The sequence below is a fragment of the Podarcis liolepis genome (assembly GCF_965112155.1).
Source record: "Podarcis liolepis genome assembly, chromosome: 10".
Lineage (NCBI taxonomy): Eukaryota > Metazoa > Chordata > Lepidosauria > Squamata > Lacertidae > Podarcis > Podarcis liolepis.
In genome coordinates this window covers 34805073-34818611 of record NC_139562.1, presented here as the reverse complement: position 1 = coordinate 34818611, position 13539 = coordinate 34805073, and the positions used below count along the sequence as shown (strand labels likewise).

Sequence of the window (13539 nt, the reverse complement as noted above, 5' to 3'; positions counted from 1 at the left end):
AAAACTATCTAGTCCTTTGCTTGGATCATAGCCTACAACCACTTCATGCTCCCTATTTATATTTTAGCATTCTTGAAGTACATTGTGCCAGGAAACAGCAGCTAAAAATGCCCTGTATTTGAGCAATTCTCCAAAGGGAAAATACCATGAGCTCAGTGACACTTTCAGTAACACGGTCTTTCAAGCAGCTATAGTTTCTCTCCCAGAAGCCAGGTGTGATATGCCAGCAATGAGAGTGAGAGTGTCCATATGAATGTTTTCATAAGTGGAATTGAGTAAGGTGTCGGTGTGAGAGAAAAAGATAGTTGCTTACAATTTACAATGCACTCCTCCCTTTGTCTATCTCAAAAGGGACAGTAATGAAAATTACAACTGCATTCCTCCAAATTTCCATTAAAATATAGACAGTTCCTAGCAATATACCGTATTTTTCGCTCTATAACACGCACCCGGCCATAACACGCACGTAGTTTTTAGAGGAGGAAAATCCGTAGGCATGCCACCCATAGGCATTTCCTCCATAACACACACAGACATTTCCCCTTACTTTCTAGGAGGAAAAAAGTGAGTGTTATGGTGCAAAAAATACGGTAGTAAGCAATTACAGTGCAAGAGGGGCTGGGAGCTGGGGGCCCTGTTATACAGTGGTTCCTCTCCTTCCTCCTGGGCTGTGTTCAGAAAGTGGTGATGGGGGAGAAGTGTTCAGACCCCTGGGCTCTCACTTGTGGGGTGCCTCAGGGTTCTGTCCTCTCCCCCATGCTTTTCAACATCTACATGCAGCCGCTGGGAGAGATCATCAGGGGGTTTGGGCTGGGTGTTCATCAATATGCAGATGATACCCAACTCTACCTCTCTTTCAAATCAGAACCAGTGAAGGCGGTGAAGGTCCTGTGTGAGTGTCTGGAGGCGGTTGGAGGATGGATGGCAGCTAACAGATTGAGGTTGAATCCTGACAAGACAGAAGTACTGTTTTGGGGGAACAGGAGGTGGGCAGGTGTAGAGAACTCCCTGATCCCGAATGGGGTAACTGTGCCTCTGAAGGACCAGGTGTGCAGCCTGGGAGTCATTTTGGACTCGCAGCTGTCCATGGAGGTGCAGGTCAATTCTGTGTCCAGGGCAGCTGCTTACCAGATCCATCTGGTACGCAGGCTGAGACCCTATCTGTGGTGCATGGTCTGGTTATCTCTCGCTTGGACTACTGCAATGCACTCTATGTAGGGCTACCTTTGAAGGTGACCCGGAAACCACAACTAATCCAGAATGCGGCAGCCAGACTGGTGACTGGGAGCGGCTGCCGAGACCACATAACTCCAGTCTTGAAGGACCTACATTGGCTCAGTATGTTTCCGAGCACAATTCAAAGGGTTGGTGCTGACCTTTAAAGCCCTAAACGGCCTCGGTCCAGTATACTTGAAGGAGCGTTTCCACCCCCATCGTTCTACTTCGACACTGAGGTCCAGCGCCGAGGGCCTTCTGGCGGTTCCCTCACTGCGAGAAGCCAAGTTACAGGGAACCAGGCAGAGGGCCTTCTCGGTAGTGGCACCCGCCCTGTGGAACACCCTCCCACCAGATGTCAAAGAGAACAACTACCAGACTTTTAGAAGACATCTGAAGGCAGCCCTGTTTAGGGAAGCCTTTAATGTTTGATGGATTACTGTATTTTAGTATTTTTTTGGAGGCCACCCAGAGTGGCTGGGGGGACCCGGCCAGATGGTATAAATAATAAATTAGTAGTAGTAGTAGTAGTAGTAGTAGTAGTAGTAGTAGGATGCCTCTTTGATGTAGTTCCACCTTGCTTCAATGCTGTCTCTGGGGCAATTCAGTAGAGTTTGTTCAGTGAGTATGGATTATTCCTCAGGGTTTACTTCCAAAACCTTTCTCAGGAATGTGTATAGTCCCAAGGCAACAGATGTTTAGGATCAGTTTTCCTTCTCCTAGATGGGCTACCTTCCCAGGTTGATGAGTTCCATCTGCCCCTCATTTCCCTCAACAGCACATGCTGAAACTGCCTTCTTGAGCACTGGACCCTCTATTGGTCTTGTCCACTCAAACTGCCGGAGTCTGTCTTTACATGCAGTGGATAGACAAATGCCTAACTCACCTGACTCACTGAGGGTTTAAGACCCATAGACTACTCTCACCTGGTTTAGCCAGCCAAAGTTTCCTGGGGTATGGCCACTGTCAGCTTCTAGGAGTCACAGGTGAGAGCTGAGTGCAGGGTGGGGAGCAAAGGTGGACAAACTACTCGAGAAGGAGCACGATGTGTCCCCCACCAGAGATACTGCCCCCCAACATCATATGCAAAAAAAAACAACCCGTGGAAATTAAAAAGCCCAGCAAATCCAACAATTTATAGACTGTTTTGTGCAGAAAATTCAGACAGACACACTAATTCAGTAAGACATGAACATTAATTACATTAAGTAGTTGAACAAGAATACCAGTTGATGTTATTAAATACAGTGTGTTTTTTTCTCAAGCAAAATCACAAAAATAAAATAAAAATCCCTCAAGTAAACTATGCTGGTCAAACAAATTAGAGAGCCTTATAAAAATGTGAAAAAAGAAGAGAGCTATAAATCTCAGTTCGTATGGGTAGTTGCTAAATAATCATTCTTTGTGTTTGAAGATTTTATAGGCCTTTTACAGTATGTGTTTGAGGGAATACAAGACATATTTTCTGGAACTTACCCTGAGGGTTATAGATCTTGGTGGTTTCTGAGGTGGATCTTCGTGAAGCCTGTCTCCCAGTGAGGCCAAAATGCGTTTTCGATGGCCAAGCAAACTGATTTTTAAAACCTGAAAAGTAAAAGGAAGCTGATAAAGAAACAAATTTTTAAAATAATGAATGACTGAAGAACCTGCCAAGAAAATGCAGCTATGTAACTATTCATCAGAATATTGTCCATGATGCTGAGGTGCAGAAAAGTAATGTGTGGAGAGGCATATAATGATACTATTAATAATAGAGAGTTTGGTTGGAAAGTAGGCTGGAAGGAATGCCAGAAAGAATCCAAAGTAGTGAGAGGTAATGCTACAGAATAAGCCAAAAGGCCAGCAGTAGAGAGATGTGCCATGTCAGAAGGGCAGAGGAGCAGGGAGGAGAGCGCAGCAAACAGGGAAGATAGAGAATCACAAAAAGAACTCAAACGGAATATAATAAAATACAGAGAATAAAAAAATAACCCAAACTCCTGGTTTGTCTTGTTAGGGTTGAAGCAGGAAGGCAAGAAATGTTCCTTGCAAAGTACACTCCTTTTGACATACACACTATTTGCTGCTGTGGCCCTCTAGTCATAGCATCCTTTGAGAATTTCAGGCTAGAGGAAAGAGACTAAACATGGACTTGCTGTGGAAAATAGGGGCCAGTGTGCATTGCATGTGCATCCAACAGTGTTGTTTCTGCACCAACAAATCTCATCTAGCTCTAGGAGGAATAGTGGCGGGGGGGGGGGAGTTATCCAGGCCCCTTTCTTCAATAGGAACAATTTGGATGGGCTAAATATATATTGCCACTACTCTAAACTGTGAAACAGAGCTGACACAGTGGAAGTCACTGCCGGAAGTGTATTGTAGAAGAGTCTGGTGGTGGCATATGGTATCTAAACATCAGGCGGAATTTTAATCAACATCATTTGTTGCATATTTGGTATGTTTTTATTGCCAATGCTCATCTGATATACATATTATTATCCAGAACACTGAACCACTTTAATTATGAAGGCAGATCATTCTATAGAGAAAATATCTGACACATTCACACCCGCCCCAGCAAGGCAACTATGAATTACACTGTGCTGTCAATTTTTGGTGCTTATTCCTAAAACAATTTTTTTGCAGCTGTGCTGTGATAAATGATCTGCATTACACCACTTCTTTGTTACTAAAGAAAAACCCATTGTACAGGTTAAATTTTAGTATAGTGCATCAATAAATTGTGTCCAATTTCGCTAGTGAATGTGACATGCACTACTGAATACTACAACTCTATCTCTGCTTTTCAATTACAACTTGGTATACAATATTTTTAAAAATGGCATGTGTGCAAAAATTCTATCTGTAAATATATGTGTAGGCTACTATGCATTAGACTAAGTAATTGAATTACAGTGTTTAACTTCAGTAGATAGTGTTATATATTGATACAATGCAATAATGATACTCTGTTGAAAGTTTCTTAAAGTTGACAGGTGTGTGTATGGTGGGGAATGGAGCACACATAGTCTGACAAGTCTGTTGATTATTGCTGATACTGAAAAGCACACATTGTTCTAGTTAGGCTGGCATTAAGTTAGACTATTTTTCTGTCTGAAATTTCCCCCCTAAATTATATAGAAAACAAAAATACACTTTAAAACAGACTGTCCTTTCATCACAATCCTGCTCCACTACTTTGTGCATTCCCTGGATAACAAGAGCCACACATTAAAAATAAATAAAACAAACATCCACCAATACATGCACATAGTACATTAGACAAGGTGTAGCCAGTGTGGTGTTGGACTATAACTCCCACCATTCCTGATGATTGGCCATGCTGACTGGGGCTGATGGGTCCAATAACATCTGGAGGGCACCCCATTGGCTATCTAAGGAAATTATGGCAGTTGTCTCTTTCTACAGAGAAAAGAGCTAGAGCTAATTTTGGAAGGCTGAATCACAGTCCAGTCTATGAGCTGTTGTACAACAGTTCCTTTCTGTGCCATTTGAGTCATGCCAAAAGTCCTGGATCACATGGGAGAACTGATGTGGTTCCTTCTCTCACCAGTCTGTTGCCCTCCTCAGAAACAGCTGCAATGCTGATATGGGAAGCTACATAGTGAACTCATCCCATGCGGTCCAAAGATTATGATATTAAAGAAATAGCATGAATAAGAGCCATGCTGCATTGGCCCATAGTCAGTGCACAGACACCTTGTTGTTGTTGTTGCTGTTGTTGCCTATAGCAGCCATTTCGTGCTGGCACCCATGACACTTTTACACACACACACACACACACACACACACACACACACACAGCAAGCAATGCTACATCATAAAGCAATCATACGACTGGTTCAATGTATCTTTAAAACCTAAATTGGCATGTTCCAGTTCTACCACTTTAAGGATTTCAACAACACAGCATTTACTTGGGGGGAAAGCAAACATGCAACCACTGCAAAAGTTTAGAACGAAATACCAACATTAATTGTCCCGGTGACATGAAATAGTTCTCTTGTATGTATATTACAAGGGGCTCATATTTTAATAACTGACTCGGAGTGCTTCCACAGTAGCTGCAAATTTTTCTGGAATGAACTCAGTTTAATCCATTTACTCAGTTTTTATGAAAACAACAATTTGCATAACTATTTGCATAATCAGTGCCACTTTGTTTAATCTTTGTAGTCAGCACAATTCCTCATTCATTTATTTTGTTTTCTTTATCACTGCAATTATACAACAGACATTGAAACGTGAGTTCAATATTTAATCCTAATCACTCAGATTTTTCTTTGTTTAATGTGTAGTCTGACAAAGATCTACACTTTAAAAAAAGCAACTTACAGGAATTTATTTAGATAATTAATTGGCTTAATAACCATTAGGACAATGTCATCTGCATAAATAGCTGATTTGTTCTGCTTAAGATTTGTAGACATGCCTTTCATCTGGTTGTCCTTTGTAAGAATAATTCCTAATAATTCTATAGCTAGAATAAACACTGCTGGTAATAAGGGGCATCCGTACTTATTCCCTCTTTTAAAAGTTATTTTGTAGAATAATCTTTTGTTGGATAATCTAGTTTCAAAGTTAATGATGAGGATGATGATTAATTGACCCACCCTTCACCCTAAGGTCTCAGTGTGGGTTACAACATTAGAACACAGTACTAAAAACAGTTTAAAACAACTTCCAATCATAAAAATAAAAATAAGGTGGGTCCTAAAAAATAAGCACATCATGTGTCAAAAGTCAGGGTAATGAGGTACACCTTCAGCATTCTATGGAAGCTGTATAATGAAGGCGCCAGACACACCTCTGTGCAGAGGGAGTTCCACAATTTAGGGGCCACCACAGAAAATTCCTTCTCCCGGGCCACCCCCCACCGCCCAAGCAAGTGTCTGAAGGTGAAGGAACTACCAAGACGGTCTCCCATGCCAATCTCAGCACTGAAGAGAGCCTGTAGGGAAGGTGGTGGTCTTTCAGATCTTTGGGGCCTGAGTCATTTAAGGCTTTAAGCACTAATGTGAGCACCTTAAGTTGGGCTCAGGAATGAACTGGCAACCAGAGCAACTGTTTTAAAATGGGCTGTATGAGATTTAAATAAACCTTAGTCAATTGGCCACTGAAATTTGGACCAACTGCATTTTCCACGTCGTCTTCAAAGGTAGTCCCACATACAAGTGCATTGTAATAATTCAGTCCGGAAGTTACAAGAGCATGGAGTACAATGGTAATCTTGGTCCGAAAGGGGTTGTAACTGGTGAACCAGCTGGAGCTGAAAAAAGGCACTCCAAACCACAGAGACCACTTGAGCCTCCAGTGACAGTGTCAAATCCAGGAGCAAATCTGCTCCTTCCAGGGGAGTGCAACTCCATCTAGGATTGGTCACCTCCCTGCTTCCTGGATGCGAGAACCTGGGACACATAACACTTCTTTTTCAGGATTCAGCTTCAGTTTATTGGCCCACATACAACCCATCACTGCCTCCATGCACTGGCCTAACACCTCAGCTGCCTCTCTTGATTCAGATGGAACAGAGAGGTCGAGATAGAGACAGAGAGCCAGGTGCCATCTAACAGACAAGAGACACCAAGTCTGAAAGAACTACTTAACCCAAACATCTGAATACTCTTAATTCAAAGAATACGTTATGATTTATTAAAGGCTTTCTATGCATCTAAAACATTAATATACCCACTACTCTGTGATTCTTAGCTCTTACAAACATGTTGGGTAGCTTTCTCACATGGACAGCCTTCTGTGCTCTGCAGAAGATTCTCAGCTATGAATCTAGGGAGACTTTTATTTTATTCATGGTAAGATTTAGGCTAATGTAGTCTATGCTCAAGACTAAGATTGGTCTAAAAACGTTTTAGATAGAGACCACAGTGGCATTCAGTTAAGGCAGAGGCCACAACCCTCAGTAATGACTAAGTAAGCCAAATAATTCCAATGGGTCTACTCCAAGTATGACTTGGATACTTTATTCCTCCATTTAGCCAAAAGGAAGTTACATTCAGAACCTAAATAATAAATTATAAACTGAGTTTTGCTATAATTTTGCATGAATGTATATTCACATGGATGGGTAATCTTGTTAACCTTTGCAACAATCTTATTGGGTTAGCCGAGTTGTGCCCAATGCCATCTGCAAAAAGGATAATTTTGACCTCCAGTTGTCCTATCATGAATCCCTTAATCTCTTTACCTAAACAGCATTTGCTAGTTTCTATGAATATCACACAAAAGAGCCAATCACAAGGGGATATCATATCCCTTTCTAGTTCAATAGTTGGAGACAAAATTCCTTTAATAAACACATTCCCCTTGATGTGTTTAGATCCCCTTGATGTGTTTAGATAACATTTAAATATGGATTTTAGTATATTATAATCAGCTTGTGTGACACAACCCTGACCTGCCAGGATATATGCCTCCTCTGGTTTCCCATCCTTTCTAAGGAACGAAGTCAGATACATCTTGCCACCACTACACAATCTTCACAACCCTTTGGTATCACTTATCTGGCAAGATAACACATTAACACATTGATCGGCTCAAGAGGTATTTCATGACTTCCAGGCTATGTGCAAATCAGCCAATTGGTTGTACCAGGCAACCTGTCAGACAGTATTTCAGGTTTCAGAAGATACAATGCTATAGTATTCATCGGTCTTCAAATTGTAAGTTGGGAGCCACTTTTGGGTTATGGCCTAATCCATGGTGGGTCACAACAGCAGCACTACCACCCTAGAAATATATGGTACAAAATTAAGAAGTGGATCTCCAAATGCATATTTGAGTTGGATGTGTGTCCTGGATCTGAAAAGGTTGAAGACCATCTTTCCATTTGACTCTAGCAGACTAGACTCACCTCCTTCAAGATTCATCAACAAATGAAAATATAGCTACTTATTGCTATCACCTCCTGATGTTATAGTATTGAGAACATAAAATTCATCTTTACTACCTTAACATAAAAATTATTTACAGTCATATAGGCAGAACAATATAAAATACTGGGAATTCAAGTCACAGCAAGGTCTGACAGAATGGAAGCCTGCAGCAATAGCATAGTCCAACCCTTGCTAAAGAGAGAGATGTAAAAAACAAAATTACACCTGTACTTTGTGTATATACATTTATTTCCCTAAACCTATATTTCATGCATAAACATTTGCCCTAGGCTGAAACCTAGCATCTATTACACAGTGTAACTGCTGTCATTATTTTGAAAAATAAATGTGGCTGAGCCGTTAAGCAAAAGTAAATGCATGCAGCATGCACACTGCAGAGAAGATGAAGGAACACTGAAGCTATACTCCCATGTCCATTCACCTGGGAATTAGTTAGACTTGCTGCTGAATAGAAATCTATTTTTTTTTTTAATAAAATTTTTATTGGGTTTTCACATTTTAATAGACATACAAACATAAAAAGACACAATAAAACACGTATGATTTCATAAACTTACTTTCATTCCCTTCTTTCCTTGACTTCCCCACACCCCCCTTTCCACCTTCCAATTTCCTTAATTGTCTCAGCAAATTATTTTCTCCCGTCTCTTAAATGTTATTCTTGTCTTTTCTTAAAGTTTATTACTTTTTCTTGGCCCAATTTTGCTTATCCAGCTTTATACATTAAGTACTTTCTCTAGAGTCGGCCTAAATTCTCTCCCACAAATTCCCTCCTTAAAATGTTAAACCAAAAATCATATATTCCCATTCTAAATCTCAGATTTTCACTACTCTACTCTCCCCTCCCCTCTTCCCCGGTTTCCGTCCCTTCCCAAACCAATGTCCTTAAAGAAAAGAAACCATTTTAGCCCGGATTTCTCACATCCGAGGCCCTTAAGCCCCAGTTGGTCTCTCTCCACCAGTTTTGTTGGCAGTCCATTTTGTTGACCTTCTCTTCTCGAGGGGGTTCTGCCATCCACCCCTCGTATTTCCCTCTTTCCAAATCAACCAAGAGCAGTTTCTGGCCAGGATCAATCAGTCTCCCATACTCCAACCTAAAGAAGAAGTCCCGATCATAAATGTCTGTTTTTTTATAATCCAATATTCGAGTTATTCCAGGGGCTTCTTCCTTTATCTTTCTCTCCTTCTGCAGTTTTGTAATCCACTGGTCATCTTCTTTACTTCCTTTGTTTCCAAAGGTTGCAGGCTCTTGGTTGGTTTTTTCCACTTGCATTTCCTCTCCTCTCTCTTCTTCTTTTTCCCCCAGCTCCAAAATTATCTTTTCTTCTGCAGCTGCAGAGTTTTTTTCCATCCACTTTGTGTCATCGACAGAGTTGTTTAGTTCAAGATTGAAGGTCATCAATTGTTCACTCATAAGAGTACTGTGCTCTTGTAGAGTTCCCACAAGACAAAACATTCTTTCTATCTCCGCCCATACTTTTCCTTCTGCAGCCATTGCAATGTCTTTAGTTCCCTCCAGGGGGGTTTCCATCAATTCTTTTCCAACAATCAGTTACTTTGTTGTTCACAGTCACCTTGTTTCCAATCAGTTCACTTTTAATGTAACACTTTTAATCCAAAAAGATATTATTAACACAGTTCCAATCTTTAGTCTCCCGTTTGACAGCTCTTTTGACAGCTGTCAAACTCCTTGTTCTTTTTCTCGGGCTCACACACAGGGCACTTCCCGGGTCTAGGGGGGGGGGTCAACCCAAAAAGAAGACCTCTGAAATTCCTCTCTCTTCCTCTCCAGCACAAATACTTCTTAATCCAATTTATGAAAGTTATCTATTTAAACACCAGCGTCTTTTCCGACCTAGTGGTCTCTCTTTGCTTTAGGTCCTTTAGTGGGGGGGGGGGGGAGTGTGGACTTCCTTTTTAACACGTCCCCCCGATCGTACTTAAACTCAAGAATAAAGTCTTTTAGTGCCGAAATTTCCTTCTACTCACGGGTTACATTTTCCAGTCCAATTTCAGGAAGAAAGATAGCGCTCTTCGGTCCTGGCTCGCGGCTTCGCTCCGCCGAGGTAGCAATGGACTCTCAGCACCATGCCGCTCCCCAGTCCACTCCGCAGCCTTTAAAAAGGCTCTTCGCGGGTCGGGGAGGGCGCTTAAGGTGCCCACCGAGTCACGAAGTCCGCAGGCTTCCGCGCCTGCGGTTTTTAAGGGTCCCCGTGTCGCCGGCACGGCAAGACCCGTCCTCAACGGAGCCGATTCCCTCCGGAGCTCGGAGAGAATCCGCCATTACCCGTTCGCGCTATCCCGGAAGTCTGCTGCTGAATAGAAATCTAAGGCACTGCAGTACAAGTTTCACTGCTGGGAAAGCAGCTAGAAGGTGTTAGAAACAAATCTAAAACCTTCCTCTCACCACCACCATCACATTCAAGCACCGAGACTATACAACTCTGCCTGTCTTGCTGGCCTTGCTCATGGAACTAGTAGCATTTCAAAGAAAGCTACCTTGAAAGTCTTGGCTTACAGGACCTGCACTCCCTACCTGTCAATCTAAATTTCAGTTCCTGGATTGCACTACATTTCGCTATACCACTGGTGCCATTGTGCACTACCTCCAGACTCCTCCCCAGCATCTAGATGATGTGCGCCAGGCAAACAAGCCGCATGTCCACCACATACTCAATCATCAATGTCCCTAATTATCAAATTACCTTCTACCAGAATCCCGCTCTCCAAGGAGTATCCTCAGCAGAAGAGGATGAACTACTCATACCCCAAGGAATGGGTTCCTTCTAAAGGGTCATTTCCCACTTCCTCAGTTTGACAATCTCCTTCCCCAAGGCCTTCATTCTCCATGACAGCAGGGGAGCTGCCACCCTGGAAGTGGGATGCAGCTATCACATCTCCAAAGGCCTCACTGCCAAGGCTACTATGCCAAATGCCAATACGGACTGTCATGGACTGGCTGGATGCAGAGGAGCGCTGAGAGGCACCAGCTGGGAAACCCCCCAAGGGAAGAAGGCTCAGAGCCAGGGGATTAGTGGTGGGACTACAACGAGTGGGGTAGACCGGGAGGAGAAGGTGTTGGAAGCTGAAAAGGTAACAGGTTTTAGTGTGCGGGAAGAGTCTGCAGCAGAGAGCAGTCCAGAATAAGAGGCAGAAGTGGAGCCTAGAGAGCAGCAGGGGCATATTTGCCCCATTATTGTAGGCTTGAGCTCTACAATAACTGAGAGGAATAGCATGCTCTTTCAGTGTATCATTTATCAACTGATCATCCCCCCCTTTAGTTGCTACAATCTGCAAACTTGAGAAATATTTCTTGAATTTCATACTGCATTTCTTTCAAAAGTATGTATCTCAAAAGAAATGTGTGTTCAGTGTGGGAAGATCTGGTGTTGAATGTACTATTACTACACAGTACTTTGCAGATTGCCTCTCAAGCAAAATGTGTTGTTTCATAAGATTTGAGCATTCTGCAATAAATTCATTTCGTGAGTCGGGGGACATAATGCACTTGAAGCCGCTCACTCCTTTTCTGTGACTCCTCTACACGTAGCACACATTCCTGAAGTCTCACCTGGAGAGCAGTTCAATGAGTCCTTAAACGTTTCCATTGTTTGAATCACCAATTCCGAGGGATAAACCAGTAAATGCTCCCAAGAAAAGTACATCAGTGATGCACTTTAAAAGGTAGTACCATTTCACAGCTTCATGTTTTGATTGACGCTTCTGAGATGATGTCAACTCCTGTCCCAGGCAGCAGGTGCCTTTCAAGTTCTCACCAAGCTAGGTAACATTCTCTATGACTATTGCCTTCTTCATGTTTTAGAATCCTGTAGAAAAGTTTCCACCAATTCCCATTAGCATCTCAGCCTTCAGCAGATACCAGGGCAGACTTAGATGCAGAAGTGCTAGTCTTGAGCCAAAATAATTGACATGGAAAGCAATATAAAGCTTATTTCTGTTAATTCCAGACAAGCCTTTCTCTTACATGTAGTTCTCCATTAGTGCTTTGAAATTTCAGTATACTTTCTGGGAAAATTTGATTGCAGTTGCCCCTTTCCTCTGTAGTAAAATACTGCAAGCTATAACTGATATCCCTCTGTTCAACTTTAAAAATGTATTCCACCGTTCTTTGTCAGTTTCAACTTTATTTGTAAGCAATATAGGCTGCAACCATTTTGTGTGCATCAAAATAACATGCGACCGCCAATGCATGGGTCCTTTTGTACCTGGAAGAGTGCAGAACGGGGGCAGAATGGGCTTATGCACAGTCCACCGATGTGCACAGGAGCCAGGAATGGAACCGCCATGCAAAATAGTTGCTGCCTGTATTATAAACATAAGTAAAAATTGCAGCACCTAGCTGTGCTTGCTTGATCAAAGCAACAACAACGCAGCAAGAGCTCCCCTGCAAACTTTACAGCTTTTTGCAAGTTGGCCAAAATAACCTGAGATGTGCACAGTTGTAAAACGACTTTACAATTGCATGTTCATTATATCTAAGCAATGCTACTTCTCAGGTTAATCAATAATTCAAAATTAGCAACACCTTTAATCAGAAAAAGCCCAAATTAAAATACACAGAGATGAATTAATATCCAGTTTTCTAGTCATAGTATTAGTAAAGCAGAGCACTATGAAATATCTCAGGTGATTATTTTTTTGGGGGGGGTTGAATGGGTTTTGGGTTTTTTGCTTTTATTATACCCTTACAAATATAATTTGAATCAATGCAAATATTAACTATCTCTTGATTCTTAGGAGATTTGTTTGGAAAAGGTAATTTCTCCAAATGTAGTTAGTTCTTCACCTGTTCATGATGATAATGGTGGCAATGAGCAGCTTTGATTTCCTCTGCTTCAAGGCAGGCCACTGTCACCCACACCCGCCGTAAGTCTCTGATTCTTCCTCTACCAAAACTGACTCCTTGTTAATTGTCTGCTGCTTCTGTTTCTGACTGGATATCCATTCTAAGACACAATTTTTCTATCTACATTATCAGAAGTAGCAGATATAGGGAGGAACAGCTAACGGTCTCTAAGGAAGTAGGTTCAAGGGTTGGTTGGTCCTCCCCATGGATCCTGTAATATATGTGAACGTATATTTAAGAAACCCACTAGCTACTCAATTCTCCTGACTCTCTTTGGGGGTGTTGCTCTCAAATAACTTGTAGGCTGTTTTGTAGTTGGAGGCAAGACATACTGTATCTGCCTGATTTCTGATGAAGAGGACAGACTTTCTGGGAGCTGAACTATGACTCCCAAACAACATAGAAATGAGAATAGTTTAGTTGCAGTGCAATTATAATATAAAGAAAAAATACTCAAAATTAAAATAGTAATATGTCTTTGTGAAGCTGGAAATGAAGGATATCATCAACAGTTATGCATACTGCAGGAATTGTGTGGGCAAGCTT

General features: G+C 41.8%; 1 protein-coding gene across 18 annotated transcripts in view; it reads right to left on the bottom strand.

Moving 5' to 3' along the window:
• Nucleotides 1–13539, bottom strand: part of ANKS1B (ankyrin repeat and sterile alpha motif domain containing 1B) — a 324701-nt gene that overhangs the window by 29008 nt on the left and 282154 nt on the right. For all 18 annotated transcript variants that reach the window (XM_083462878.1, XM_083462889.1, XM_083462890.1 and 15 more), the window contains one exon: nucleotides 2692–2799. In XM_083462878.1, the coding sequence (XP_083319004.1) occupies nucleotides 2692–2799 (108 nt within the window). The remainder of the gene's footprint in view (nucleotides 1–2691; nucleotides 2800–13539) is intronic.